This window comes from Heterocephalus glaber, unplaced genomic scaffold (assembly GCF_053883595.1).
Source record: "Heterocephalus glaber isolate CG9 unplaced genomic scaffold, H.glaber_assembly_v1.0 deba00000676, whole genome shotgun sequence".
NCBI lineage: Eukaryota > Metazoa > Chordata > Mammalia > Rodentia > Bathyergidae > Heterocephalus > Heterocephalus glaber.
The window spans coordinates 23,093,614-23,121,307 of NW_028258156.1; the positions used below are offsets into that span (position 1 = coordinate 23,093,614).

The following is a 27,694-nucleotide window of genomic DNA, read 5'->3' on the forward strand; positions in this document are numbered from 1 at the left end:
CAAACGCCTGTCGACAAGCTCTCCGCTCTCATCTGCCCACTGGGAGTCCGCCTTTCCCCGCACCTGTCCCTTCTGCAGCCCCTCGAAGCTTTGGTTGCTACTGGACACGCAGCTGCCCTGGAAAGACTCAGAGTCCCCCTTTCCAGCCCCAGTCTCTCCTCAGTGTGCCTTCACTGTTAGGGAGAGGGGAAGATGAGCAGCCGCTGACCCAGTTTCCTGAAATGTCACCCCCCCACCCAGGGACTGCTGGCTCCTGCCACCTCCAGGTGCTCCCCCACTGTAGCAGGAGTCACAAGCCAGTGATTCAACCTGTGCTGGATTTGCAGCCATCAGTCACTTTCAGGCCTGCAGGGCAAATAAGCAACAAGAATTCAGCCTCCTGAGCAGGTGCATCTGTAATCTCAGTACTCTGGGAGGCTGAGGCAGGAGGATGGCAAGTTTGAGCTCAGTCTAGGCAGTTTGTCAGCGTAGTGAGACCCTGTCTCAAAATCAAAAATAAAGAAAGGCTGGGAACATAGCTCAAAGCAAAGGCTCTGAGTTCAATCCCCAGTACCAGGGCGGGGGAGGGGGCAAGAATTCAGCCTCTTTCTTGTCTCCTAGAGAACAGAGCAGCCAATTTGGCAGCCATTGAAGGCCACATTTCCTCCCTCCAGGGGGAGGGAAGAGCCCTATGCTTCCCAAGTCCAGGGAGCACCATGGACTCTATGAACACGAAGCCCAAGGCCACACCTGCCCCAGAGGACCCCACGCTCTGCATGCTCCTCTAGCGGGGCCGTGGCGAGTTATGAATCAGATGCCACATTCCTAATACATATCTTCCTTTAAGATGACTGTTTTTAAAAGTCGACTCCTCTCTCTCTTGCCTGCTAGTCTACTCCATCCCAGCTCAGAGGTGCCAGGTGGGGGAAGGAGGGAAGGAAGGCTTGGAAGAAGAAAAACTACCGCTAAGAACTACCCACCAAAGGCCACTTTTACCCCAGCCCTTACCCTGGCTCCTGCCAGGGCTGCAGATGAGCTCAGCTTGAAGGTTTTCAAGGAGAGGAACTAGGCAGACCAATGCAAAATATCAGTATTATCATATATATCTCACAGCTATAGGAATGAAGTGATATCTAACGTGGTCCCATGGCCACGCATCCCGTCAGCCTTTGCTGTGAGCACCCCAGCCCTGTGCTGCGTGATCCAGGCTGTGCTGACTCCGGAGACCCTGGGCCCCATCTGTGTGCTCCAAGTACACATGGCCAGCAGCAGCCACAAGTGTCCAAGCCCACCGCCTTTCCCTTTTATGAGCGCGCATTCTACTGAGCCTGGAGTAAAGTGCCTGTCACTAAGACTGCTGGGTGTGACTCTGGAGGAGGAACATCGGTGGCAGAGATGCCAGGGTGGAAGAGATGAGCAGCAGTGTGGGACCCAGGAAAGCCTCGCTTCCCTCTCTCATCTGGAAACAAGGGGCTGCTTAACAGATCTGAACAGTGGGATCCAGCTGGGACCTGACAGGCAACCAAGGGGTGACTGAAAAATTATTGTTCGTCACTTTGAACACACATCCCATCATTCTTGCCACTTTCTGAAACGGTTCAGGAAGTTCCCTTTTGTGAGCGTCTTTACAAGGTATGATCAAAGATGTGGTGGACGCTGCTGCCAAGCGCCATCGAACAGAAAAGCAGGCTTATAGAAACATTACTGTGTCCTCATCCACCATCTTCACCGGATCTGGCACCGTGTGACTTCTGGCTCTTCTTCAAATTCAAAATGACTATGAAGGGTGAATATTTTGAAACAGTTCAGGATGACAGCACAGTCAAAAAAAAAACTCACAAAAAAATGAATTGCAGAACTTCTTCAGAAAGTGGCTAGAACGATGGGATAGGTGTGTTCCAAGCAAAGGGAGTATTTTGGGGGAGATTAATGGCAGCGTGTCTTTGACAGTAATAATTTTTTAAATTTAAATCCTCACTGTTTTTCAATCCCACCTCCTAGGTCAATCACATTACTTTTGGGAAGACCTAAAGGCGTGACCGTGACCGGCTGCCGGGTCTCAGAGCCAAGGTGCGAGTGGAGAGAGTGGACAGAGGTCTGCTCTGTTGCCCTACCAGTGGCCTGGCAGCAGCAAGGTCACTGCTCTTTTAATTTAGTCCTTTTGTCCAGGGAAGGAAGCACACACTTCATTTCATGCAAACGAGCCCCTTATAGGAGCACTGCTGCAGGCACCACTTTGCCTCCAGCTGAGAAACCGGTTAGGGTAGCTGGGGAGGGAGCCTCCTCAGACAAAGGGGCTGGGCTGGGGGCACTGAGAGGTACTGCCAGGAAGTGCAACTGGTCACGGGCAGATCACCCTTCCCCGCTGTAATGTCCAGCCCTTCTTGTCACCACCCTCTAGCCCGGCTCTACCTGCATCCTCGGATGCACAGATGCTGCCTAGGGAGGAGGACAAATGCTGCATCGAAGCCTGGGCCCCCAGTACCAGCCCCCAGCCTCATGTCCTATGGCTCCTGAGCATTTCAACCATGGAGGCCTGAAAGTGTAAGTGTAAAATGTGCCCCATATTTTAAGATGGTATACTTAAAAAAGAAGCTGGAATCTCTCACTAATCATTTTTATCTTACGATGTGTTAGAATGATAATTTGTTGGGTATGTCGAGTTAACTCTACAAAGATTGACTTCACATACTTTTTTTTTTGGTACCGGAGATCGAATTCGGGACCTTGCACTTGTGAGGCAGGCTGCGGAACCACTGAGCTAAATCCTCGGCCCAACTTCACATACTTTTAAAGTGACTGCTAGAACATTTAACACTACCTCTGCGGCACTGGTTTCCGGCTCACACTGCAATTTTATTGGGCGGTGCTGATTCAAGATGAAACATTGTGGGTCCAAAGCATGGATAAGAACATGCTTTTTTTTGAGACAGAGTCTCACTTAGTAGATCAGGCTGGCCTTGAACTCACTGTGGAGCCCCAGGCTGGCTTTGCACTCGAGGCAATCCTCTTGCCTCAACCTCCTGAGTGCTGGGATCATAGGCATGCGCATGCCACCACACCTGGCTCAGCACATGCTTTTAAATTTCTTTTAAAAGAAGAGAAAAAAATACTAGTGGTTTCTGAATATACCCCTATTTATGTCATCTGTGACACCATTTTACTTCATGGAACTGGGTAAGGGTTGTAATGTTTGTCATTTAAAGGTGTTGGGAGTTCAGGATGGGTCCTAGAGCTCTTGTTTTGTTTTCCTGTCCTGGAGCCTGAACATAAGGCCTCACACTGAGCCTGTTTTATTTTACAATTCTTTTTTTTTTTTTCGGTACCGGGGCTCGAACTTGGGAACTTGTGCTTGCAAGGCAGGCGCTGGAACCACTGAGCTAAATCCCCGGCCCCTTTATTTTACAATTTTAACACAGGGTCTTGCTAAATTGCCCAGGCTGGCTTCAAAGCTGCAATCCTCCTACCTCAGCTTCAATTTAAAAAATTCATCCTTCATCCTCTATTTGCTACAGTAAGGTAACTCAGGAGACCACCAGGTAAGATGACAGGTGCAGACCCAGCCTTGTGCCCTCGGCATGAGCTCAGTGCTTTTTGAGTCTGCTCTTCCTTTGTCCCAGGTTTCTGAGGTGTGGCATGGGCAGAGCCACCAGAAGCACACACTCTCACTGAGCGCTATCTCCAGTGGGCCAGACCTGCACTTGTGAAGTGGCCTGGGTTTGTTCCTGGCCTTGGACACACACTCGGAGACTCCAGACACCTTCCCAGCCTGCTCACCACAACCCTTCAGATTCCCAGCCTCAGCCCAGACCCACAGAATCCATACTCCAAGGCAGGCTTTGGGGAATCTGTGAGAGAGTGTCTTACAGCAGCGCTTCTGGGTCCTGGCTAGCGGTGGGTCTGGGAGCGTCATGCTCCTGAGGCCCGCCCACACCCAGGCCAGTCACACCAGGGGAGACACCTGTGTGTCCTTAAAGCTCCCTGGAGAGGTACACTTACAGCAAGGTCGGGAAGCACAGCTTTGCTCAACAGTGAATTAACCCATCTCCTTTCTACTCTTACAGAGCGAACCATGTCATTTAGTGCCCCCAGGTTCCCAGAATAAAACATCTAAGGACAAAGGCCATCATGTGTTATGTCCTGAGCTGTTATTACTTTCTCTAGGCTGAGAGAGGAGCCTTCCCCCCTGCACTGGCTGCTCCCGCAGGCTGGCTGTGGCCCAGCACAGGTGTCTGTTGCTCTGTTCCGCTTTCTGTTGCAACTCCACGCCCCTCCCCACGTGGGACCCCTAACCGACAGACTGCAAAAGCCTCCGCCCCAGCCACCTCCAGGCCCCAGAGCTGTGCTCAGCCCCTGTGGATGGTGCTGGGGTTTTTATGTTTGTTTTGTGTTTTGTGTTTTGTTTTTGTTTTTTTGGTGCTGTGGTTTTAAAGGGAGCAACTCCCACTGGATTCCTCCCCCTCCTCTTCGAGGGGAACGGGCGGCCCGTGAGGTGTTCCTAAAGGGGCCGGAGCCTTATGCGCCTCCATGATTTGGAGATATATTAAAATGCGGAGAGTTAAAATAAATTTTTGTCTTCACAATCAAGATTCCTTCTATTTGGCCCCCATTGCATGTGGTAAGCCGCTTCTCAGCAATTACTGTATCACGCTGAGCCACACTTAAAAGTTCGTGGTGATCATGAAAGGAACTAAATCAATAATGCAATACTATGCTGACCCGACATCCACCCAGAATCTTTTCCTCTGTCACCACCAACCAGTGGTGGCCCAGGACACAGTTCTGGCCAGTGAGAAGTAGCAGAACTCCTCTGGGTAGCGCTTCAAGGAGGCTTTGTTTTCCTGCTAGAAAAGAAGGAGGAGCAGACTAGGCTGCTCCACTCCCCTTCACCCTGTACCCTTCCTGGTTTCTTCTTTGCTTTTCCTGCATGGAATTCAGAGGCAAGGCCCAGAGATGCAGCAGCCATCTTGCAATCATGAGGTGAGAAAGCAGGTGCGCATGCTCTAGATGGAGGAGCAGTAACAGAGTCAAGCTCCTGATGACAGCAGCTGTACCACCCCAGATCCCCTACCTGCCTCCAGATTTCTGGTATGGAAGAGAAAAAAAAATCCTGTAACTACCGATGCAATTAGGCCTTCTCTTATATGCAAACAAACATCCCTGCAACATAACCAGGATGTTATTAGTGAGGAGCCATGCACGGCACTTCTGCTGCAGAGTGGGAACCATTAGGTATCTGCATGTGCATTTGCAAAGGTTGACCTAAACATATAAATGAATGTGTAAAACCAGATTATCCCCTAACTTTAAAACGTGTCCAGTAGTCTGATAACAGCTCTGTCTCAGACCCTGTGGACACCCTGTGTCCTGGAGCACATTCGCAGGCTGCCCCCCTCCATTAGCAAGTGGCCCTGTTGAGGCGCAGGTCACAAAGCAAGGGGCAGAAGCAGCCTCCTGTGTCTTGCAGTTTGTCCTTGTCAGGCCCCGCAGGCAGGAGTGCTGGCTGCTCTGAGGTGAGCCCGGTTGAATTCTCTTGTTTTCCCTCCCCAGCCTGGGCTGCAGTGTGGGCACAGGGCACCCCATCGCCAGAGATTGTGCCCGAGGTTCTGGCTCACCAGCGCCCCCTGATAGCCCCATAAAGGACACTGACTCATAAAGGAGGGAAGAGACATTCACTCTCAGACTGCACCAGGCCCAGTCTCCTGTTCAACACCCAAGAAGTCCTGGGACTCTTAAAATACATTTTTAACAACCTGGGTCTGAGCAGCTTGGCCTCATCTCTTGAAGAATATACCTGAGTGCCTGGCTTTGGGTGTATATTTTCTGCTTACTTTAAAAATGGTGGGAGCCGGGTGTTGTGACACACAGCAGTAACTCCAGCACTTGGGAGGCTGAGGCAGGAGGATTGCTGCAAATTCGAGGCCAGCCTGGGCTACATCATAAGTTCAAGGCCAGCCTGAACTACATAGCGAGACCCTGTCTCAAAAATCCAAAGTACTGGGCTGGGGATTTAGCTCAGTGGCACTGTGCCTGCCTCGCAAGCACAAGGTCCTGAGTTCAATCCCCAGTACCAAACAAAAAAGATCCAAAATAGCAATAAAATAATAGGTGAATTCATATTGGCTTAGATTTTACAAATATTGAGTGCTTGCTATCCACCTGGCACTGTCTATGTCATCTGAGGCACATACCCACCCTCAGGTCAAGTTGGTGCTCTTGTTCTTCCATGAAGAACCGGGGCTCCAGAGGTCCAGAACTTGTCTGAGGTCACCCGGAGCCCAGAGTGCAGGCTGTGTTCGCCTCCAGCTGCCTGCAGGTTCCCAGCATCCCTAGCTCTGGCTTTGCCAGCAGGCAGCACAGCCCCCACTACACCTGCCAAGACTGCCCCTCCAGCTTGGGACCCGACACTTACACTGAGGGGAGCTCGGCGTCTCGTGTCCTCTGGATCGAAGGCCTCCACCTGGTAAATGAATCCGGGGTTCGCTCTTTCTGCTATGAAGAGGTCTAAACCTGTACCTCGTCCAAAATAGAAAGAGAAGCACTGTATTAGGTGAAGCAAACTTGGAACTCCAACATCGGAGCTACTGTGTAAACCAAAGGGAACCAGGCGGCACGGGACGGAGGGAAGCCATGGTCAAGGCCATGAGGAACAGCACCAGCCCGTGCATGAGTGGATCCATTTGTGGGAATTAATAAAACACTCTGGGGCCGGGGATTTAGCTTAGTGGCGCTGCGCCTGCCTGGCAAGCTCAAAGTTCTGAGTTTGATCCCTGGTACCAGGAAAAGAAAAAAAGAAAAAATAATAAAATGCTATGGAACCAACTCTTCATTTACTTCCGCCTTGGTGAGGTGACTGATGCTTAGGGGAAAGGAGAGAAGCTATGAAGCCAGGCACGCTGGCACACACCTGCAATTCCAGTACCCTGGGAGGCTGAGGCAGGAGAATCGCCAGTTTCCCAAGCTCAGCCCGGAAACAGTGACTTAGCAAGACCTTGTGTCAAAATGTTAAAAAGGGGGGGCAGGGGATGTAGCTCAGTGTGAAGGCCCTGGGTTCAATCCCCAGTACAGAGAGCGAGAGAGAGACAGAGACAGAGAGAGACCCGAGAAGAGTCAGAAGAGGGGATGTCACTACTGCTGCAATTTTAGCTAGAACAGCGATGGCACCCCACTGGGTAACCACATCAGAGTCAGGATGCCCGGAGAAACTGAGGAGAGCCCTGGTGATGCAGAGGAGAGGGAAGAGGGGAGGACAGGGAGAAGCAGAGGAAGCAGCAAAGCCACTGGTGCTGAGGGCGCACACCAGCCCCCCATCACTAGGAGGCCCGGTGGAGGGCAGGCAGAGGGACGAGGGGGCCAGGGGTGTGGCCAGATTGGAAGGGCCTGCGCCTGGCTCTCCTGGCTTTGGATTGTGATGGGGATTCTCACAGGGTTTAAGCAGGGAGATGCCCAGTCCAACCCATGCTCTCCCAGGACCTCCTGGCTGCTATCTGCACCACAGACTCCATGAGGAAAGGCCACAGCCAGGGGCCCCGGCATTGTCCCAGACAGATAGGCTGTCCAGGTGGCTTGCATGGGGGGGACTATGGGTGCCAGGGCCAGACAGGATTCCGGCTGTGTGTAGAAGCTGGCAAGCATTCCTGGTGGATTCAATGTTACCGGGGAGGGGGAGAGAGAGAGGAGTCCAGGGTGACACACAGTGCTGCCCCAAGCCCCGGAAGGATGGCAAAGACCTGACTAGAGTGGGGACTAGAGGGAACTAGGGTGGGTGGAGGTGCAGTGGGAGCCGCTGACACCCAGGGGGACAGAGCTTAAACAGGACATCTGAGTGGAGAAGCTGTCTCGGGGTTGGCAGCATGGAGGGGCGGGGATGCGCAAAGCCAGGACCTCCTGCATGAGGTCCCCTAGGCGCCAGAGGCTTCTGCTGTCCCTACTCTGTCCACTGGGAGAAAGAGTGAGGCCGTCAATGGCTGAGGACACCAGGACAGAGCCCTGAGCCTCAGTTTCCTCACTAGGCCTGGGAGGGGATAGGAGAGGCTGAGGATGTGGTGGCCATGTACACCCTGGACATCGTTATCAGGCGTGCTGAGCTGGAGGACATTTCATTTATTCCTGCTCATTAAGCAGCTGCCTTTTCCAAGGAAACAGCTGCACATGTGTTTGCTTTTCCTGTTTTTCTCTTGCCCCCAGGTCCTCCCTGATGCCACCATCTGCGCTGCTTTGCACAGCCTGGTGCATCTTACCATCCGCCAAGTTGCCTTGAAACTCGGGTGGCTCGTTCACGTCTGTCACCTGAACAGTCAGGACCTGCAGGTCGGTCACCCCGACCTCATCCTTAACATAAATCTGCAAATCAAATACGTTTGGTCCTGTTTCAAAATCCAGTTGTTGCTTCCCAAAGGTGACAACCTAAAATGAAATGCAAAATTCTTGGTGACCAGGTGAGAGAAGGTGTGTTTTGTAGGCTCACATCATGCAGGAGGGAGTAATCTGAGGAAGGAAGCAGCTGGCTTCCAGGAGACCACTTTTCACTCGCTGGCAGAGGGCCCTGCTGTTTTGTCTTAGTGCTTCCCTCAGCAGCCCCATGACACTTCCCAAAAGGGGCCCCTGTGTACACTGCTGCTTTCCATGGAAAGAAAAATATTCAGAAGACATCCAGTGCGAATGACAGAGATGGAAGCCTGGGGACTAACGACCCTGCTGTGGTTTGGAGGCAGCCCCTCCACAATACCTCAGCTCCCCCAAATCCAGCTGAGTTTTCCTGCCATTAAAGGATGTGCACTTCCTCGGATTATTGCTACTAATTATAGCTGGACTCATCCCTCTAATTTTCCTAAGGTTCCACCCAAGAATAAATAAGAGAGAAGGACACAGATGCATAAACAAGAAACAGTTGAACAATGGAGTGTTCATGTTTTGTGTGCCTTCCACACATTCTTCTGTTGTCACAAACTTTGGTCCCTGCTTTTTGTATTTTTGGGAGGTGGGAAGAACAACAAGGGCCAGGGCCAGCGAGACAGCACCAGAATCCACGCTGCTGTGAAAGGGTCCCCTGGGGACTGTGTGGAAGAGTCCTGGGGGGGGGCATGGGAGTGGAGGGGAGGGGAGCCAGCCCAAGACCTCTCACATCTATGGCTGCCTCTGGCCGTCAGCTAATCGCTGGGAACTCCGTGGTGGCTCAGAGCCCTCAGGGACATTGCTCTGGTTTGAAAAGCACCCATGTTCATAGGAGCACAGTTTGTAATAGGTAAAACTTGGAAGCAGCCCAATTGCCCATCAACTGGAGAGTGGATAAAGAAAATGTGGTTTTTTAATAAAATGGAGTACTACTCAGCCATCAAAAATGAGAAATTAGAGACATTTATAGCTAAATGGATGCACATTGAGGTGATACTCTTAAGTGAAATAAATAGGACACACGTGTAAATATCAAATAGTTTCTCTAGGGTGAGGAACTGAAAGTGTAACTAAGGACTAAAAGGTATAATGGATAATGTGAAATAGAAAGAAAAGAGGCAAAGGGGGAGGGAAAGTGGGAGGGGGAGGGGAAAGGAAAGAAGGGAATGGAATTAATATGAGAAAAGGAAAAAATGGAAACAAAGTCTTTGTAAATAGGGAGGGATGGAGGGGTTGAAAGGAGGGCAGGGCAAGGGGAAAAAATAAGAACCAAGAGAGACTATGTAAAGGTGCAAATTTCCAAAGGTGAATGTAACTGTATTGTATACCTAAAATCCACCAATAAAACTAACTTTAAAAAAACCAGAAAACGAAAGTCTCAAAAACTCAGCTTGAAGTTTACTTGCCGCTGTGTTACTGGGAGATGGGATGCGGTGGGGGACGGGCCTTCAGGGCTCCCTGCCCTGAGTAGACGAGGGTCCTTATTGTGAGAATGGCTTCCCACCATTCTTGTTCCCAGCCTCCAGCACTCTCTCACCGCATCTTAGGCCCCTGATGACAACACCTTGACGTGGGGTTTCCCAGCCTCTACGGGGATGAGAAGTGAATTCGCTCTTCACAAATCACTCAGTGCGAGGTACTGTGTGGTAGCAGCGAGCCCCAAACTAAGACAACTCAAGGAGTAAATTTCTTATGTGCTTTTGGTCTCGAACCAGCTTGGAGCGGGTAACAAGACCCTCTGCAGCCTGAGGGAGCAAGCACTCCGCTCCAGCCGTCTCCACCACGGGACCTCTGAGTGGCCTGGAGAAAGTCCCTTCACCATCCTCTGACTGCTTCCACGAGATTATAATTAGGAAACTGAGTCCTGCTGTGGTTAAACAGCTGAACCTTGGACAAGGTTTCATGACAAAGAGCCGCGGCTGGGGCTGCGAGAGGCGGCAGAAAGGATCCCTCGAGGCGTGCGCAGTGAGAGAAAGCTGCGTGGGAGGAAGTGGCAGGCACCGCATCTTACTCTGCAAGGCCTGGACCGGTTAAAGAAAAGGAAGCAGCCACAGCTGTGAGGCAGAGCACGCAGGGGAGGGACAGTGGGAAAGGAGGCCTGAGAGAGAAAAGAGGTGGTCGTTCTGGTGCCCCCAGGGGGCTCAGACCCCTGTCAGCCCGGTAGCCGCTTACTCAGGAGCACAGACGCTGGAGCCAGACCGACTGACTTCAAAGCTCAGCCTTCCCGTGACGCAAATGTTCTGTGCCTCGATTTCCCATTTGTAAAACGGTGATAAAAATAACACCTACTTACTTTATTGGCTGTTTTTGAGAAATGAATGAGCTGATCTACATGAATCTATGGTCTGGCACTGAGCAAGCGCTTTGCAAATGCTGACTTTCATCATAATTAGGGACCAAAAATTGTTCACAGAATACCTGTCCCCAGCGCAGGCCCCTGGGGAGATGGTTCACTCTGGACCCGCTTCTACCCTGGCTCCCTGCTAATCTCGGAGCCGCTTCTGCACCCCAAGCTCGGATAGGTCCTTTCCCTAGATGTTATCTATCACCAGCCCCTTCTCCTTGGGAACCAGCTCCACCCCCGCCCACCAAGGCTGGCAAACCCCTCCCACCCATTTCACCTAGAAAGAGACTCTGGAGAGAAGGGAAGGGGTGCCTCGATTTGGGTTCAGACAGTAAGCTTGGCTTTCGGGCTGTTGAGCTTGGAGTCATCCTGGGCTGGGCTGAGCAACGTTTTAGGTCCACAGTGCTCAGGATAATAAATAGGAAGAAGAGGGGAGTGAGTCAGGCTCCAAGGCGGGGAGAGGCAAGGGACAGGCGCTGGCCTTCACAGGACCTTGGAGAGCTCCTGCCTTCGAAGCTGCCGGGCTTGGCCGCAGTCACCCTCCCTGGCTTCTCGGAGCTATCCTTCGTGGTGCTGCTCCAGAATTGGCCTCCTGCAGCTCAGTGACGTCTTGGCCAGCACAGCGTGGGACCAAGGATCCCTGGGGTCAGATTTCCTGGGCGAGAATCTCAGCTTTGTCACTTTCCACGCCTGTGAACTTGAGCACATTCTCAACCTCTCTATACCCTGATTTCCCCAGTTGCACCATGGAAATAAAACAGCAAGCTGCTCCATAGCATTGTTGTGAAGATTAAATGAATGAAGCCACAAAACATTTACGGTGATTCCTGGCATATGGCGAATGCTCTGTAAGTGTGTTTCTATCCTCCTCCTCATTAATCCTTCTCGCCTCCCCTCCCCAGCAGTCTCAGCAGTGTGTCCTGAAGTGGGGAGGCCTGGCTCCAGCACGATTCAGAGCTCCCTGAGTCTCAAAGCCAGAGGACCAAGACTGCTGAGGAAGAGCCAGGTTCTGCCCCACAATGGCATTGCCATGTTCCAAGGGCAGCAGGCGGGGCTCTTGTGGGAAGTGTGAGTGAGTAGGGTTTTTTGTTGTGGTTTTTTTGGTTTTTTTGAAGGGATGGCTGATGACGTGGGGAGAGGCCACTGATTCTTAACAAGCGTCAGGACTTGTTAGCCTGTGGCCATTCTCTTGCCTATGCCCAGTCCTGGGCAGCTGCAAGCCATGGTGCCAGGAGGGCACAGGACTGGGAAAATATACCAGATGCTGGAGCCTAGTTTCATTGAGGGGCTAAGAAATTTGCCATTTCAAGAGGTTAGGAACAGGGTTAGGATTAGGGTTAAGGTTGGGGTTAGGGTTGGGGTCAGGGTTGGGATTAGGGTTAGGGTTAGGGTTAGGGTTAGGGTTAGTGTTGCCCCAATGTCCTGTCAAACTTTTACCTTCCACTGTCCATTTTGACTTTGGAAAGAGTCAGGAATTGCATGATACCAGACCCAGTGAAAAGGTGGATGAGGGCACTCTAATATTTTTACAAGCCCACCTTTCCATTGTATGGCACTTGACGGTGGCTTTCACTATATTTTTGATCACATTGCATAAAGACACTCACAAAAGAGGACTCCAGAACTGCTTCCAAAAGTGGAAAGAACAATGGAATAAGTGTTTTTGAAGTGAAGGATGAGTATTTTGAGGGTAATTAATGCCAGTGTGTCTTTTGCTGTGGTAAAATGTAAAAACTTAATATTCACCGTATATTTGGATTACAAGTGGAGAGAACAGGTCCTGTGAAGGAGTTGGGAATTCACCAAAACACCAATTCATCTGCATGGAAATGTAGGAGAAAGGGCCCAGTGTGGGAACCAGAAGACCTGGGTTTAGCTCTTATTTCACCATTTATGGTTATGTGTCCTGTTATCTCTAGGTTATCATATACCTAAGGTAAGAATTAAAAAATTTTAAATGTTGTTATATCTATGTTCACTATAAGTCAAGAGGTCAAGAATGTGAATGTGCTTTGGACCTTTCATGCAAATGTAAAGGAGCAGAATTATCATCATCATTTAAAGCAGGAGCCCACAGGACCCAAGACTGAGAGCTTTCAATTGAAAACAGCCCACAGGTCTGTCAGGTGATGAATGGATACACGAAACATGGCCTAAACTTATATAACGGACTATCACTTAGCCATTACAGAGGAGAAAAGTACTGACACCTGCTAAAATGTGGCTGCTTCTTGGAGCTTTACACCAAGAGAAAGAAGCTGGCCATGAAAGACCTCATACTTTATGATTCCATAAGAGTTCAGAATAGGCAAATCCATAAAAACAGAAGGTAGATTAATGGTCACCAGGGACTCCAAGGATAGGAGAATAAGGAGTGCCTGCTAAGAGAACATTATTTCATGTTGGGGTAGTGAAAATCTATTAAATTGCAGTGATCAGGGCAGGGATTTAGCTCGGTGGTGCTGCCACCTGCCTTGAAAGCACAAGGTCCCAAGTTCGATCCCTGGTACCAAAAAAAAAAAAATCTGAAATAAATTGCAGTGATAGTTTGAGAGTTGCACTACTCTAAGACTACTGAAATCCCCCACTGAATTCTATAATTTAAATGAGTAGATAATATGCTGTGTAAATTATATCTCAATAAAGCTGCTTAAAATAATAAGAGTTCTGGATCCTGAATGCCTGATTTCCAGTCTCACCTCAGCCACCCCCAACTATGCAACCGAGGACAAATTACTTCAACTCTGTGTTTTGCTGTCCTGACCTGCAAAAAGGGGTACTATTACAAATCCAGTCATTAGAATATCTTGAGGACTACAAGAGCAGACACATGTAAGCCTCTTCCCACAGTGTCTGGCATGTACACAGTGCCACTCTGTAAGAGCAAGCAACTGCCAAGGCCAGTAGAAAACGACAGCAGCAGCTGCTGAGACAAGCTAGGTCAAAGGAGTCAGCAGACAGGGCCTCTGAGTCACAGGCCCAGCATCTGGGGCCTGGGAATGTCAACTGGATGCTGAAGTGAAGACTGAGGGACTGTGAGTCCTTGCCTCTCAGAGGGCCCAGCCCAGGAGTGACCAGAACCCATACAGGAAGGCACTGCCCTCTCATCAGAGGTTCTGCCAGGGGCCCGGGTCTGCACACTTCTGAGCAGCTCCCCAAGTGACTCTAACCAGGAGCTGGGTTCAAGAACATCTAGTGTATACCCCAAAGGAGCAGTCAGGTCCCTCAGGACCCCAGGGACCAATGGCCAGGCTGAAGAGGCCTAGAAAGAGGTTGCTAGGAAGGTTGAGGAAAGAGAAAGGAAGGGGTGGGGACACCAAAGCATAAGCAGTTCCAGACACCTGGACCCTAAAGACATCTTTGGAAGACCACTGAGATTACCTGTGAAAAATACTCAACGAGTAGGTTGGTTCCCCCAACAGGAAAGTGACAGCTTTGGGAAAGACAGACACAGAGGACAAAATAGAAATCATGGGTCTGGAATGTGAGTTATTGGGACTAAATTATCCAAGGGGAAACATTCACACAGTAGAGATGGACATTTAGTATATTTTATTAAAGGGTATATGTTTATATATTAAGTAAGCCTAAACCTAGATTTCCTTCTAAAAACAATTATAGCCTCATAGAATTGCAGAATCAGTAGACACAGTTCATCAGGACCTGGCTTTTAAGGAGATCAATACCCACACTCTCCCACCCAAAGAATTTGATTAGCATAAACACACCTAACACTTGATATCAGGTCTGGGCTATTAGCAATAAGAAACAGGCCTTCCATCTGTAACAAACTGAGCATAATGCTCACAGGGACTGTATTAAGTAGAGAGAGGCCTGAATTTTAGACTATAATGTCATATAGTTTGTCATAAAAGAAAAACCCAAATATAAATAAAGAGCAAAATAAAACATAGACAATAGGAAGTAGGGTGTTATGGTTTATATCTAATTGCCCCCGCCCCTCAGGAGCTCATAGGTGGAGCTGTGGGGAGGGGACTGGATCATACAGCAGTGGATCAGTCCATGATGAGATTATAGCTGAATGTGATGTTGGGAGTTGGAGCCTGGTGGGAGGAGGCTGGATACTGGGGGCGTGGCCTGAAAGGGTCTATCTCCCTCCTCCCCCCTTGATCCTTCCCTACTTCCAGCCACCATGCCATGAGCTGTTTTTCCTCTGCCATGCCTCTCTGCCATTCCACCTGCCTTGGAGTCAGCCAACTATGGACTGAGACGTCTAAAATCTGTGAGCCAAAATAAACCATTCTTCCTTCAGTTTGCAGGTGTTGGATATTGTGTCTCAGAGATGAGGAAAGTAAGACATACGGAGATCTTTTTCAAATGGGAAAGGGAACAAGAAATGGGAGAAGCAGGGAGGAATGGGAGGGGTAGGGGACAAAGCAAATTAAGATGTGTTATGTGCATGTACCAACTCCTCATGATAAATGTAATCATTATGTATTACAAACATGTACTAATACAAAATATAAAAAATAAAGTCTACAGGAGAATCTAGCACCGGGGGCTCTGGCTGGGATGCCCCAACCAGGATTTCTGGATCCTATGAGAGGGGAGATTGAACTGGGGAAAGAGGAGGACAGGATCACTGACCCAGAACCCCAGGCACGGATCTGCAGGACACCCCTTTGTAAATATCTCCCACAAGGGGCTGCTTACCTCAAAGTTAGTGCCTGACAGCCTGTTCACCCTGAAGGCTTCAATGAGGGGACTTGAGTTGATTATCAGGGGAAATCCTGGGACCACAGGTGACAAGGACACCGATAAATTCACAGAAAACTTGTGCACCAAAGTCCCAGGGGGAGAATTCTCTGCCACGTTGCTGGCAGCAGGTAAGTGGATGAGATGCAGAGCCTCTCCTGTGGATTTAAAAGGGATGCAAAATGACGTGAACACAAGACTCAACATAACAGCTTGGGCTGTGGTTTTAATTCATAGCAACGAGGAGACCTGCTCGCTCCCCAAGAACGAATGCTCTTGCCAAGTGCTGGAAACGGACGTGTGAGATCTCCTGGGAGCTAGGGAAACAGCCCCACCAAACAACCATGAAATCTGTTCCTATCACTGAGCAAACAAAGCTGCCTCTTTTCTTCCATCTCCCTGCTTCCCTTCTCCTTCCTCCCAGCCTTTGTGGAGAGCCAGGGAAAGAGAAGTGCAAAGCCTTCTCACTGTGCCCCTTTGGAGGCCCTGGTCTGGTTATGACATCCTCTCTCCTGCAGCAGCCCGGGTGTTTCTAAGAGTGTATTTTCCTTCTCTACAGCAGTGTTGATTCATGAGGTCAGCTGAGAATTGAGAGTGATGAGGGGAGGGCTCCAAAATCATGGGGGATCTCTGCATCCATTAGCAATCCCAAGGATGATTCGTTGTCATGGTAGGAGGCTGTGTTGTGGAGTAATGTGGAGATACAGGGCCAATCGGTGCTTCTTGGGTGACTGCTTAACTCCCGCTTCAGCGGGGAAAATGAGAGACAGAGAGGACACATGGATTGCCTTAGACGGCATTACACACGGAGAAGGAAAATTGAAGAGAAAGTATGCTTCTTCCAGAAAAGCCTTGGGACCATTCTGAGGTCCCCCGATACTCTGCAAGCCTTGGCCAGGACAGAGGACAGCAGCGGGAGGCCACCCTCTCTCCCGCTTTCACAATGCTGCGGGTGGAATAGTGTCCTCCAAAGATCCATGTCCACCCAGAACCTCAGAATGCAACCTGCTAGGAAACAGTCTTCCAAGGGGTAATTGGTCAACTGAGAGGATTCAAATGGGCCCTAAGTCTGGAGACCGGTGTCCCTATGAGAAGGCAGGACACAGAGACCTGTGTAGCCGGAAGGCCGGGAAAGAGCAGAGGCAGAATCTGGAATGATGGTGTCACAAGCCAAGCAAAAACAGTTTCCACCAGCAGCTCCAAGGCAGATCCCAACACATCTCCCCCAGAACTTCGGGAAGGAATAAGTCTTGCCAACGCCTTGATTTTAGACTTCTGGTCTCCTGAACTGAGTGAGAGAATAAATTAATGATGTTGCTTTAAGACCCCCAGTTTGTGCTGGAGATTTAGCTCAGTGGTTTCGCAGCCTGCTGCACAACCGCAAGGACCCAAGTTCGATCCCCAGTACCAAAAAAAAAAAAAGACACCCAGTTTGCGGAGATTGTTACAGCAGCCCTAGGAAATGTACACAGTCACTATGCTTCCAAAGTTCCACATAAGTGTGCAATGCAAATCCTTTATTTCATTTGTGCCTCAAAACACTCCACCCCACAGGTATTATTACCAGCATTTTATAGACAAGGAGACGGAGGTGAAAGACACAGAGCAAACAATAACAAAACCAAGATTTACACCGAGGTACTACAGTCAGCTTCCCAGTCTTGGCCTCCATCACTAAGTGGGGACAAAAATCCTGGAATAGTTGGAGGCACAGGAGGAGAGTAGAAGGATCTGTCCTACCAAAAGGCATAAATTTTCTAGAAACACGCCACAGGAAAATGTTGAGTTTTGTAAGAGGGTTTTTAAAAATTGGGGCAGCCACAGAAGAATAAATGGAAATGTGGGGAAAATGGATATACAAGCACATCTGTTGATACAAGCTTTCAGTTTACAGACTAAAATCCACAATGCTTATTCTATTTTTTGCTCACAGAATTATTGAGTTTTATGGACAGGACTGTATAAGGACTCAGGTGATGTGAAGATGAATGGATTTTTTTTTTTTTTGGTACCAGGGATTGAACTAGGGTCCTTGTGCTTGTGAGGCAGGTGATGAATTTTTTAATCTATTAAAATTGACTTTAATAGCATAGCATTTTTTTGCACTAAAAGCCAGAAGTGAACTTGTACACTTGGAGTATTTAGAGCCAAAATGCTTCCAAAAAAGTTTTTTGAGTAAAGTAACTGATTGCCTTGGTTGGTCGAATGCTTTAGACTTAATTTCCTTAGCTTCTCTTTTCCCACAGCAAAACCCACGACTGCTCAGGGCAGACGAGGGCAGCCATGGCAAAACAAAAGGTTGACAGCTTGTGTCATAAGACCCCCTCCTTCTCACCCCACTCTTGGGTTGCCCTGTGGCCTTCCCCAGTGATTTATGCCCCTCCAGTCAAAGACCAAAAATATAATCGGCTACCTCTCCCCCAGAGAAGACCTGGGCTCAGGTGGTGTTAGCCCTGACAGATAGACAGACACAAGAAAGCAGGTCATTTCCAAGGGTCTGCTTCCCAGGCAGCATGCCTGCTGCTCCCCTGCCTGGTGACATCCCGTCCCAGCACACTCCTGTGGCATTGGTACTGCTGCCACCTTGTCACACACTGGAGACCACACACTTGGTAAGCGGCTGTGGTGGGGCTTGGCCATAATAGATAGCACATCCCCACCATGGACAGCTGGTTGCCCCGTGCCTGTGATGACAGACCATGCACATGTGGTGCACGACAGTTATTCTGTGGCCTGGGAACACTGCAGCAACACGGCTCTGGGAATGGTAATAGGCAGGGCCTTCAACCTGGGGCCCAAATCTGGATTATGTGGTCTGTGACAGGCTAGTTTTGGAACAACATGAAGAATTGTACTGGGATACGAGCCTGATGGGGCTCGGGTTTGAGACACTCGCCATGTTCCCTCAGGGTTTTCCACAGCCTCAACCCAAGGGGCAGATTTCTGTGGCCACCAACCTGAGAGTACCTCTTCTGGGAAGCTGAGGAGGCTGGAGAAGCCGTACTTCCAAATATTGCCTGCCATCAGCCCCTGGTTTGTTTTTCTGGGAGAGCATTCATTGGTTTGTTTTGTTGCACTGATCATAACTTTGATGTTCCTGGTTCTGAGAGACTTAATTCCGTGGAAGAACCAGCATTTCCACCCAAGGTGCCTGACTCCAAGGATAGTGCCATTCTGACTCCTTACAGGTACACCGCTTCTCATAATCCTCCTCAACTGGTCGTATTTTGAATGGCAGTGAGAGAGACATTTTGGAGGGAGTAATGGGTAGGCCCAGTGCCCTCAAGCACTGTGCACTGGGAACTGCCTACTCTGCATATGGATAAAGCCAGGCTGTCCTTGGAAACGCCCTTTCTGCTGACTATGTTCTACTTTTCCATAGCCTCTCTTCCCAAGGCAAAGTCATGTGCCAAGATCATGGAATTGACTCCAAAAACTTGAAGGCAGACACTCTGGATAACGACCGGAAAGGTTGTCATGCCAGTTTCTCTGCTTCCCTTGCTATTAAAAAAGTAGAAGTAGTCATAGCAATAGCAACAACAAAAAGTGACCAGGTTCCACATGCTAAAAATAGAGCAATTAATATGATACAATTCACAGACTGCCCAATGCGTTCACTATACAGAGAAGTTTTCCACAGCTGGGCAGCGGCAGAGGGATGGTGGGGCCAGGGACAGCTCTCCCCAAGACGCTGTGCCTCCCTCCCCAGTATGGCTTTCCAGAGGCTTCCTTTTGTCATCTGAGTGCCAGACAGCAAAAAATAGGCTTCAGTGAAATTTGACTTACAAGTGTATCTTAATTAGGAGTCAAATTAGGGGCCAGGGATTTAGCTCAGTGGTTACAGCGCCTCCCTTGCAAGCGCAAGGTCCCGAGTTTGATCCCCGGTACCGGAAAAAAAAAAAAAAAAAGAAAGCAAAAGAGTCAAATTAGAATTGCTCAAAGCTTGCACTTTGAAAAAGAAAAGGACACTCAAAAGATTTATTGGTCACTGAACCTGCTGCAACATCTCATGTGTGGCTAAGTTCTGGATGCACAATGCTCTCACTTTTCCCCTTGAATCACTGCCTTCCCGGAAATGCACTTCGGCACCTCCTCCCAGGAGCCTGTGCTGAGACCATGAAGCCTCCTCAGCTTCCATTACAGGGGACGATGATGACCACTGTAAGCTGTGACCCAAAGAGTGGCAATGTGGGTCCAGGATGTGGGGTGACATCATCTTCTCCTTGGGAGGTAGCTGCTCAAACTTACAGCTCTGCTTGTAGCACAGAGCAGTGCTGGTCCAAGACGCCACTCAATCAATACTCCTTCGATCTCTCTAGACCAACAAACAGCAGAGAAAGAGAGGAGAGGGCTGGGAAAAGAGCAAGGGGTTTAGAACCAGAGCGCCTGCTTCAGCTGCAGTTTTGCCACTCCTTGGCCATGTGACTGTGGCTGGACCCCGGACCTTTCCTGGGCTCCCTTGTCAGCCGTCTCTCAGGACCACGGGCTATGCCAAGAGGGGCTGTTAAACAGGGATCTATTGCTAATGAAAATTCACAGGACCCGAATGGCAACCTGCCTGCAGACCTACAATTTTTTTACAGAAAAAAGATACAGTATGGCAAACACATTAAAGTAAGGCTACTCATTCATCACAGCCCAAGGCTGCTTCATAGCAAGAGATGGGGAGAGGACCTGGCCAGCTCCTGTTGTCCTCCTTCCCCTAAAGCCCACAGCAGAATGAACTTTCTCAGATCAGGAGCCAGCAATGGATGGACAAATACTCGTAGTCCATTTTGCAATAGCAGAGCATGTCAAAGTGGGTAATCTGTAACAGTAGAGGTTTATTTGGAAGCCATGCAAGGACTGCATCTGTCAGAGCCTCCTGCTGCATTGCATCATGGCAGAAGGAACTTGCTTGGAAAACCAGTTCATCCTCATGATAACAAACCGGCTCCTGCAATGGCACTGGTCTCTTAATGAGGGCAGAGCCCCCATAAACTGACCCCCTCTTAAAGTCCCACCTCTCAACCCTTCAGCAGTGGCGACTAAGTTTCTAGGTCCTGGCCTTTGGGGGCACAGTGAAATCATAGCAATTACCTTGGAACCACAGAGCCCCAAACGGAGTCTGCTGGAATTTTTTTGTTACGTAACCAGACTCAACAGCAGAGCCCTCTGAGGTCTTCACTGAGACTAGAACAAATCATCAATCTCACTGTTACCAATAATAATAATAATGTGTCCAAGCTGGTACAAACCATGCAGAAGCTCCAAGGACCCATGGTTACAGAGCATGCTACTAATGTTACTAATCAGCATGCTGCATGCTTTGACCAGGGGTCAGTGTGGTGAAGGAACTGTAGCAAAATGACTCAAGCTAATACCAGGTCTACTAGAACTCACTCCTAAAGCACAAGTAACAAATAAGGTATATAACTGACAAACTAAGAAGCATTGCAGGCCGGGGATGTAGCTCACTGGCACCAGACCATCCTGGTCCCAAGCACAAGGTCCCAAGTTTAATCCCCCATACCAGAAAAAAAAAAAAAGCATTACAGAATGTCTGTTACAGTATGTGCAATTTTTCCTACTTCTTTAATTTCCACAATGTATACCTTCCTGAGTGGATGCTCTCCACCCTCTTTTGGAGGATCTAGTCCATGCCAGGCAAGGGGAAGGACATAGAAGAAAAGAGGGGCTCTACTGATGATTCTGTATATTAAACTGTTAGAACTAGCAAAAGAAAGCTATGTTTGTCTAGTAGCATTACTCTAGTGCTAACCTGAAAAGGGCTAGTTTCTTTCCAATCTTTTCCAATTCTACAGAGGCTAAAAGCAGATCCCAGGGACTTAAGTGAATGATGGAGTTGGGAACAAGGATGACAAGGAGTTAGTAGGGGCAAGAAATGAGGAGAGCTGTCTATTGCTCTTCTGAGCTCAACTCTGATAAAACAGGAAAGTACATGACAGAAAGAGCATGCTATGGTTTAACTATAAAGTGTCTCATCAAAGACCCGGGTATTGAAGACTTCATCCTCATGGCAGCAATGTTCAGATCTAGGCCCTGGAGAGATGGCTGGACCATGTGGGCAACTCACTTCACCAGTGAAACCATGGGTGAGTGCCCAGCGGAACAGGCTGTTGGGAGGTAGAGCCCCTTTGGAGGAAGTAGGTCACTGGAAGTGTAACTTTGAAGGGTACATCTTTTCTATGACTCTTTCCCCCTCCCTCTGCTTTCTGGCTGCTATAAGGTCAGCAGCTTTCTTTCACTATGCCCTTCTGCCATGATGTTTCAGCCTTGGAGCCAGTCAACAATGAACTGAGTCCTCTGATGCCATGAGCCAAAAGAAACCTGGAAATGGGCAGCATCCTTCTGCTTTTTTAAATGATGAGAATAACAAGAAGCAGTGACACTCAAGAGCCATAAGGCACTGAATCCAGGGCCTTTTCTGACTTCATGACCTTACCCCACAGAGCACTAAGCTTAAATTATGGGCTTAGGTGACTTCCTGGAGAGACCTGGAATTGCCTTTCAACTGGTTTTTGTGGACAAAACTAAGGTGGATGGGTTTGGTTCCTCTCTGTGCTCGTGTAGATCTTCCAGGGAACTTGTTATGGTTTAGATCTAAAATGTTCCCTAAAAAATCTCACAACAGGAAATGGGCAAGACCTGGAAAAGAGTATTCTTTTCTAAGGCTCCACCCTTCTCTCTCTTCTTCCTGGTCACCACGATGTAAGCACCTCTCTTCCATTAGGCCTTTCCACCATGCTGTTTCTGCCATGGAGTTAGCCAACCACCTATTGAACCCACTGAAACTATGAGCCAAAGTAAATCTCTCCACCTTTAAGTTCCAGTTACCAAGTATATTATCTTAGCAACAGGAAAATGACTAAAATAGACTAAGACAGAAAATTGATACCAGCAGTGGTGCCATTGCTGTGACTATACCTGACCATGTGATTCAGAATCTTTTGGAACTGGTTTGCAGCAGGAGTTTGAAATGGTTTGAAGATCCAAGCTAGAGAATCCCTACAATATTGTGAGCAGTGCTTGATGAGAAATACTGATAGATCTTAGAACACCAGAATGCTGGTAAGAATACAGACAATAAAGGCCAGCCTCAAGAAGTTTCAGTTGGGAATAAGGATAATGTTGGCAGTTGGACTAGAAGCCATGTATATTACACTCTAGTAGAAAATTTGTCTACATTTTTCCCATGTCCTGAGACTCTGTGGGAGACTGAGAACAAGAGCAGCAGACTAGAGCCAGCCATAGTGGCACACATCTATAATCTGAGCACTTCAGAGGGTGAGGCAGAAGGATCACCACAAGTTTGAAGCAAGTCTGGATCCTGTCTCAAAAAAAAAAAAAAAAGAGCAGCAGACTAATTAATCTGGTGGAGAAAATTCCAAGGCAGCCCAATGTTCAGGCTTTGGCATGGATACTATTGGCTGCTTTTAGCTGGATCTACAGTGAGAATTAAGAGCAAATAGCAGAGTGTAATGATATGAAGTGTTTACAGTTTCACCAGACAGGAATCACCTACAAAGTTGAGACAAAGGAGAGCATGATTGATGAAAAGATTAGCATTAAAAAGAAACCAAGTACTTTTATAAAACAAGAATAAAGATGCCTTGAGGGGATCTCAGAAATCAGCAAAACCCTACCAATCATAGGCTGAAGGTTACAAAAGTGTAAACCTTTCATTTGTGAAGACAGCCCCTGGCCCCCTGCTCTAGAAGGGTTGCCTATGGAATAGGTTCTCTGGGATTCATTTTACCATACTCAGACATCCAGGTACTCAAAAGTCTCTGCAGCCATGGCCCAAGGGGGCCTGGATATTGTTCATGCTGGTGGCAGACCTCAGTGTCATCCACATGGTGCTGGTTTTTCAGACATGCAAACTGCAAGCATCATGGGGTCAGAGAGACTTCCACTCAGATTTTAAAGGAAGTCCTCAGAAGTCAAACAGTGTTCCCCTGAGAGAGCAGTATGTGAAGTTGTGTGAGTAAAGCTAAAGGTACAGTGGAGGCTTCAGGAAGTTGGACAAGCCAGGAACAGGAAACGTCTGCTAAGGAAAGCCACAAGCAGTGAGTGGAGCTAGCTCAAGAGAGAGGTCACATGGACTGAAACTGGCAGTCGCATAAGGGAAGGCCACTCAAACCCTTTAGAACTTGCAATTCACTGCAACCATGCTACCTCTGTTGAGCACTAGTTCTGTGTTGGGTATATACTCACCATGCTGGGTACAGAGCTATAGGATTTAATTTAGCCTTGTAGGCTTTTGGTCTTGTTTTGGTCCCATTTCTATGTAGTCCTCTATTTTTTTTTTCTTGGAATAGGGGAATTTACCCTGTGCTATTGTATGTTGGAAGTGTTTAATCTTCTTTTTGACTGTTACAGGACCTCACAACTAAGAGTTTGCTTTGAGTCTCAGAGGAGACTTTGGACTTGGACATTTCAGCAGTGCTGAAACTGTTAGGACTTTGGTGACCCACAGAGATAGACTAACAGCTTTTGCATAATGAGATGGACTTGAGCCTTTTGGGGGCCAAAGGTGGAATGTTATGGTTTAGATCTAAAATGTCCCCCCAAAGTCACATGTTCAGGGGTAGGTTACTGGGAGTGTGACCTGGAAAGTATATTATTATCCCTGGATCCTCCCTTCTCTCTCTGCTTCCTGGCTACCATGATGTGAGCAGTTTTCCTCTGCTGGGCCCATCCACCATACTGTTTCTGCCACTGAGCTGGTCAACCAAGGACTAAACCCACTGAAACTGTGAGTCAAAATAAACCTCTCCTCTACATTGCGATTGTCTGGTATTTTGTCCCAGCAACAGGAAAGTGACTAATACAGAGCCCTTCTCTCACTAAACACCCTGGAATCTGTCATTTCCATGGGAATAATACAAAAGCTAATTTTCTGGAGGCTTTCTTAAAATGCAGACAGCTTCTGTATGCTGTGGATTTAAATATACTGAGGGGCCTGTGCTAGGATGCTAGGTCGTTCATCTGCTGGGAATTATGTATTTTTTGTGTGTGTGCTGACAGAGCCTGAAGACAGTTTTTTCTCCATTCTCTTCCACAGGTCAGTTGAGGGTTCTCTTTAGTTACTTTCTTTGGAGGCCTTTGTGAGCCATTACCAGAATGGTGCACTAGCTTCCTAAAGAGACACTTTCATTTCCCTCATCTTAATGGCAGATAAAAGAGACAGAAACTAATTTAAATGTCAACTGAAGTAGGCAGAAAATCTAAAGCTGTGCATTTGGTGAGGGTGTAATCAGTAAATGCAGAAGGGAAAAAATACACTTCCCAGACTCTAATGAGATGATAGTCAACCAAAACAACAAATACTTATGGATGCCCTCTATGTTTGTGGCATTCAGCCCACAGAGCAACAAGAGATAGAAAGCCTGCTGTTACAAGATTGACTTCCTTGTTGAAGAGAAGGACAGACATATAAGAGATTTACAGAATGATAACCCATGCTGCCTCTGTTGAGCAAGCCCTTGGCACCTAGTACCTCTGTTAGGCAGAAAGTTAGCTATCAGCAGTCTACCTAGGGAGTAAACAGGAACCTTCTTCCCCCTGAAGTTGGTTGAAAGAGCCCATTTTCCTTACAAGATAATAATGATCTTGGAGGAAGGAAATGATATTTTTTGAAGACCCATGTAATAATATAAATACAGCCTGAGCCTTATTAGGCACAACAGCCACCTTGGCGCTTGCTGGCCTTCAGCTTGAAGGTATGTTCTCGGTTGCTCTGAAAATCTATCACGGCAGTAACCCCACCTTTACTCCATACGATGACCTGCGATGACCTATGCATCTTATCTGACATCTTTCTTCGAAGACACAAAGAACTAAGGAGTGCCACCAGTTCCTCAGGCTGTTAGGACCCAGCTTCCCCATGATACCAGTGCAGGCAAAATAAGCTCACAGGAGCTGCAGGAGGGCTCACCAAGAGCAAGCCAGGAGGGCTCCCCAGGAAGGGGGCTTGAGAGGGGCCTTGAAGGAAGCACAGGCACTGATGAAAAGAAGGCTGAGTGTGTGGCTCTGTTTGAGACAGTTAATGGCGATGTCCACTTCCAACATGCAGAAAGTAGGCACTGGCGTGTGTGTCTGCCTTCCGCTCGGCACCCTCGCCAACCTGGGTGGCAGAGGGTCACAATCAGGTTCTCAGACCCACAAAAGAGGAAAAAGAAACTGCGTCACAGTAGCTCTTCTAAAAACTAGGATTGACCCGTGGAAACAAAAGCAGGGTCAAGCGTGTGGTCTTTTGGGGAAGGAGGGATTCCAACGCACTTATTTAGAAGAAATTTCAAGTATCTGTTGCAAATCTTTGTAATCCGTCCCTTTCACACAACTGGTAATAAAGTTCCAGATGACAGTGTTCAAGTCCGAGACACTGAGATCTTCCTCCTCTTACTTTCCCCCCAGTGGCAATAAATGTCACCTTCTAACCCAAATGATCATGGCCCTTCAAGCCTATATTTCTGGGGAAAATGCAAATGTTTACTTTAAGTAAGAGTCTGGACGGGGCAAGGCCTGCTTGCCATTCCCAGGTCCTCCTGCCTCTGCAGAGTCTAAAAGCCTAAGATGAGGAAGGGCTTGATATAGGAAAGCCAGTTGTTGATTTTTCTTCTTAGGAAATGAAAGAGGAAAGCCAAATTGTCATGCCCACCAATCTTGAAAAGCATTTGACTTAAAAATCCATTTGATTTAGAACACTCTAAATAAAATAATAAAAGCTTTCTCCTTAACATATGAAACATTTCTATCTCACCCCCAAAGGTAGCATCATGCTTACCGGGGAATCAGACAGGAATGAACACTCCTATCATTATTTAGATGATCTGGAGACACAGATCTGGCATTTAGATGAGAGAAAGGAAGAATATAAATATTCATTCTTTTCAAATCTGGAAAAAGCATGAGAATCAACAAGAAAAACATCATAAATTAAAATAATTCATTAACAGACTTCCATATGTCATACAAAAGTAAGTTAAAGGTATAAGGGAAGAAAAGATTCCACTTACAAATATAAAAAAAGAAAAGAAAGAACTAGAAATCACCATGATCAGAATGTGCAATATCTATATGAAGGAAACCTTAAAATACTCCTGAGGAAAATACATAAAGACTTGAACAAGTACTGTATCTAGCATGCTGTTCTTTAAGTAGGAAGACTCAACATTATAAATAATAACCACTAACATTTACTATGTTCCAGACACTCCTCTAAGTATTTTCCTACACAACCCATCAAAGATGTAAATTATCCCTAAATTAATCTGCAAATTAACATGATTGAATTCCATACATTATGCACATACTACCTAGTCAAAAAATAAAATTTAATTTAAAAGGCTCAGTTTCAATAAGCCAAGCTGACAGCATTTAAAAGATCACCCAAGATTCTTCAAGCTCTTGAATGAGAAAGAGGGAGAGAAAGAAGCCCTGCATTGCTTCTTGGGCCCTGCTATTAGAAGACATGTTCTTTGCTCCATTTGAAGACGATCCCCCAGCCCACCTCCAGTTGTCCCCACAAGTCCCCAGAGAGGAAACATCATCTCCACAAAGACTCCACACACAGTTCTGCCATGGAAATCATTCCCCCAACCTCCGGTCCCAGGACTTCCAGCACAGGCCAGTAACACAAGAGCAAGGGTGACGTGCTAGCGCAGACTCCCTGGTGGCACTCTCAGCATCTCTCCTGTCCAGGACACCCCCAGCCCAGCCCCCAGGCCTCTCTGGAGGTGCTCTAATTCATCCATCCTCGCAGGTAAATCTGCAGTGGAAAGAGGCCTCCAGAGGCAACCTCCTCTTTGAGGATTTTATCATATGATGGAAACCTGCAAAGGAGTTAGGCCAAGTCAGGTTGCAAAGCCAAGAGGAGCTCCTACCTGACATGGCCTCCAGGAGCAGCAGCAGGATGACTACTTCCTGCATAGTTGGTGGCTCAAGCCTGTGTGGGCTTCAGCCCATTTCCCCAGGGCTTGAATCCAGCTCAGACTCAGAGTTTATTCCAGGCACTGCTGTGTTCCCTTCCTGGCTTTGTTGTCACATGAGAAGGAAACAGAGGCTTCAGTAGTAACTATGGGAGACTCTAAACAGCACCAGACTATTTGTTCTTTGATCACCTGCTTCTGCGACCACATGATACCCAAGAGACCGGCCCACCAGTCCTGGTCAACCCACCATCCATCTTAGAGGTCCTCATCCACTGTGTGTCTCCACAGAGAGCTCCTGAAGAGAAGCCACAAGAGCAGAGAAAGA

General features: G+C 48.0%; 1 protein-coding gene across 3 annotated transcripts in view; it reads right to left on the minus strand.

Annotated features, from left to right (window-relative positions):
* Window positions 1-27,489, minus strand: part of Cdhr3 (cadherin related family member 3) — a 76,095-nt gene extending 48,606 nt beyond the window's left edge. For all 3 annotated transcript variants that reach the window (XR_002392986.2, XM_021253925.2, XM_004839680.3), the window contains exons 1-4: window positions 27,322-27,489; window positions 15,392-15,591; window positions 8,220-8,385; window positions 6,392-6,489 (exon numbers count right to left, since the gene is read on the minus strand). Coding sequence is in view for 2 of the 3 variants with exons in the window: in XM_021253925.2 (XP_021109584.1) it covers window positions 6,392-6,489; window positions 8,220-8,385; window positions 15,392-15,591; window positions 27,322-27,367 (510 nt within the window). In the remaining variant the exon portion in view is untranslated. The remainder of the gene's footprint in view (window positions 1-6,391; window positions 6,490-8,219; window positions 8,386-15,391; window positions 15,592-27,321) is intronic.
* Between the last annotated feature and the right edge of the window lie 205 nt (window positions 27,490-27,694).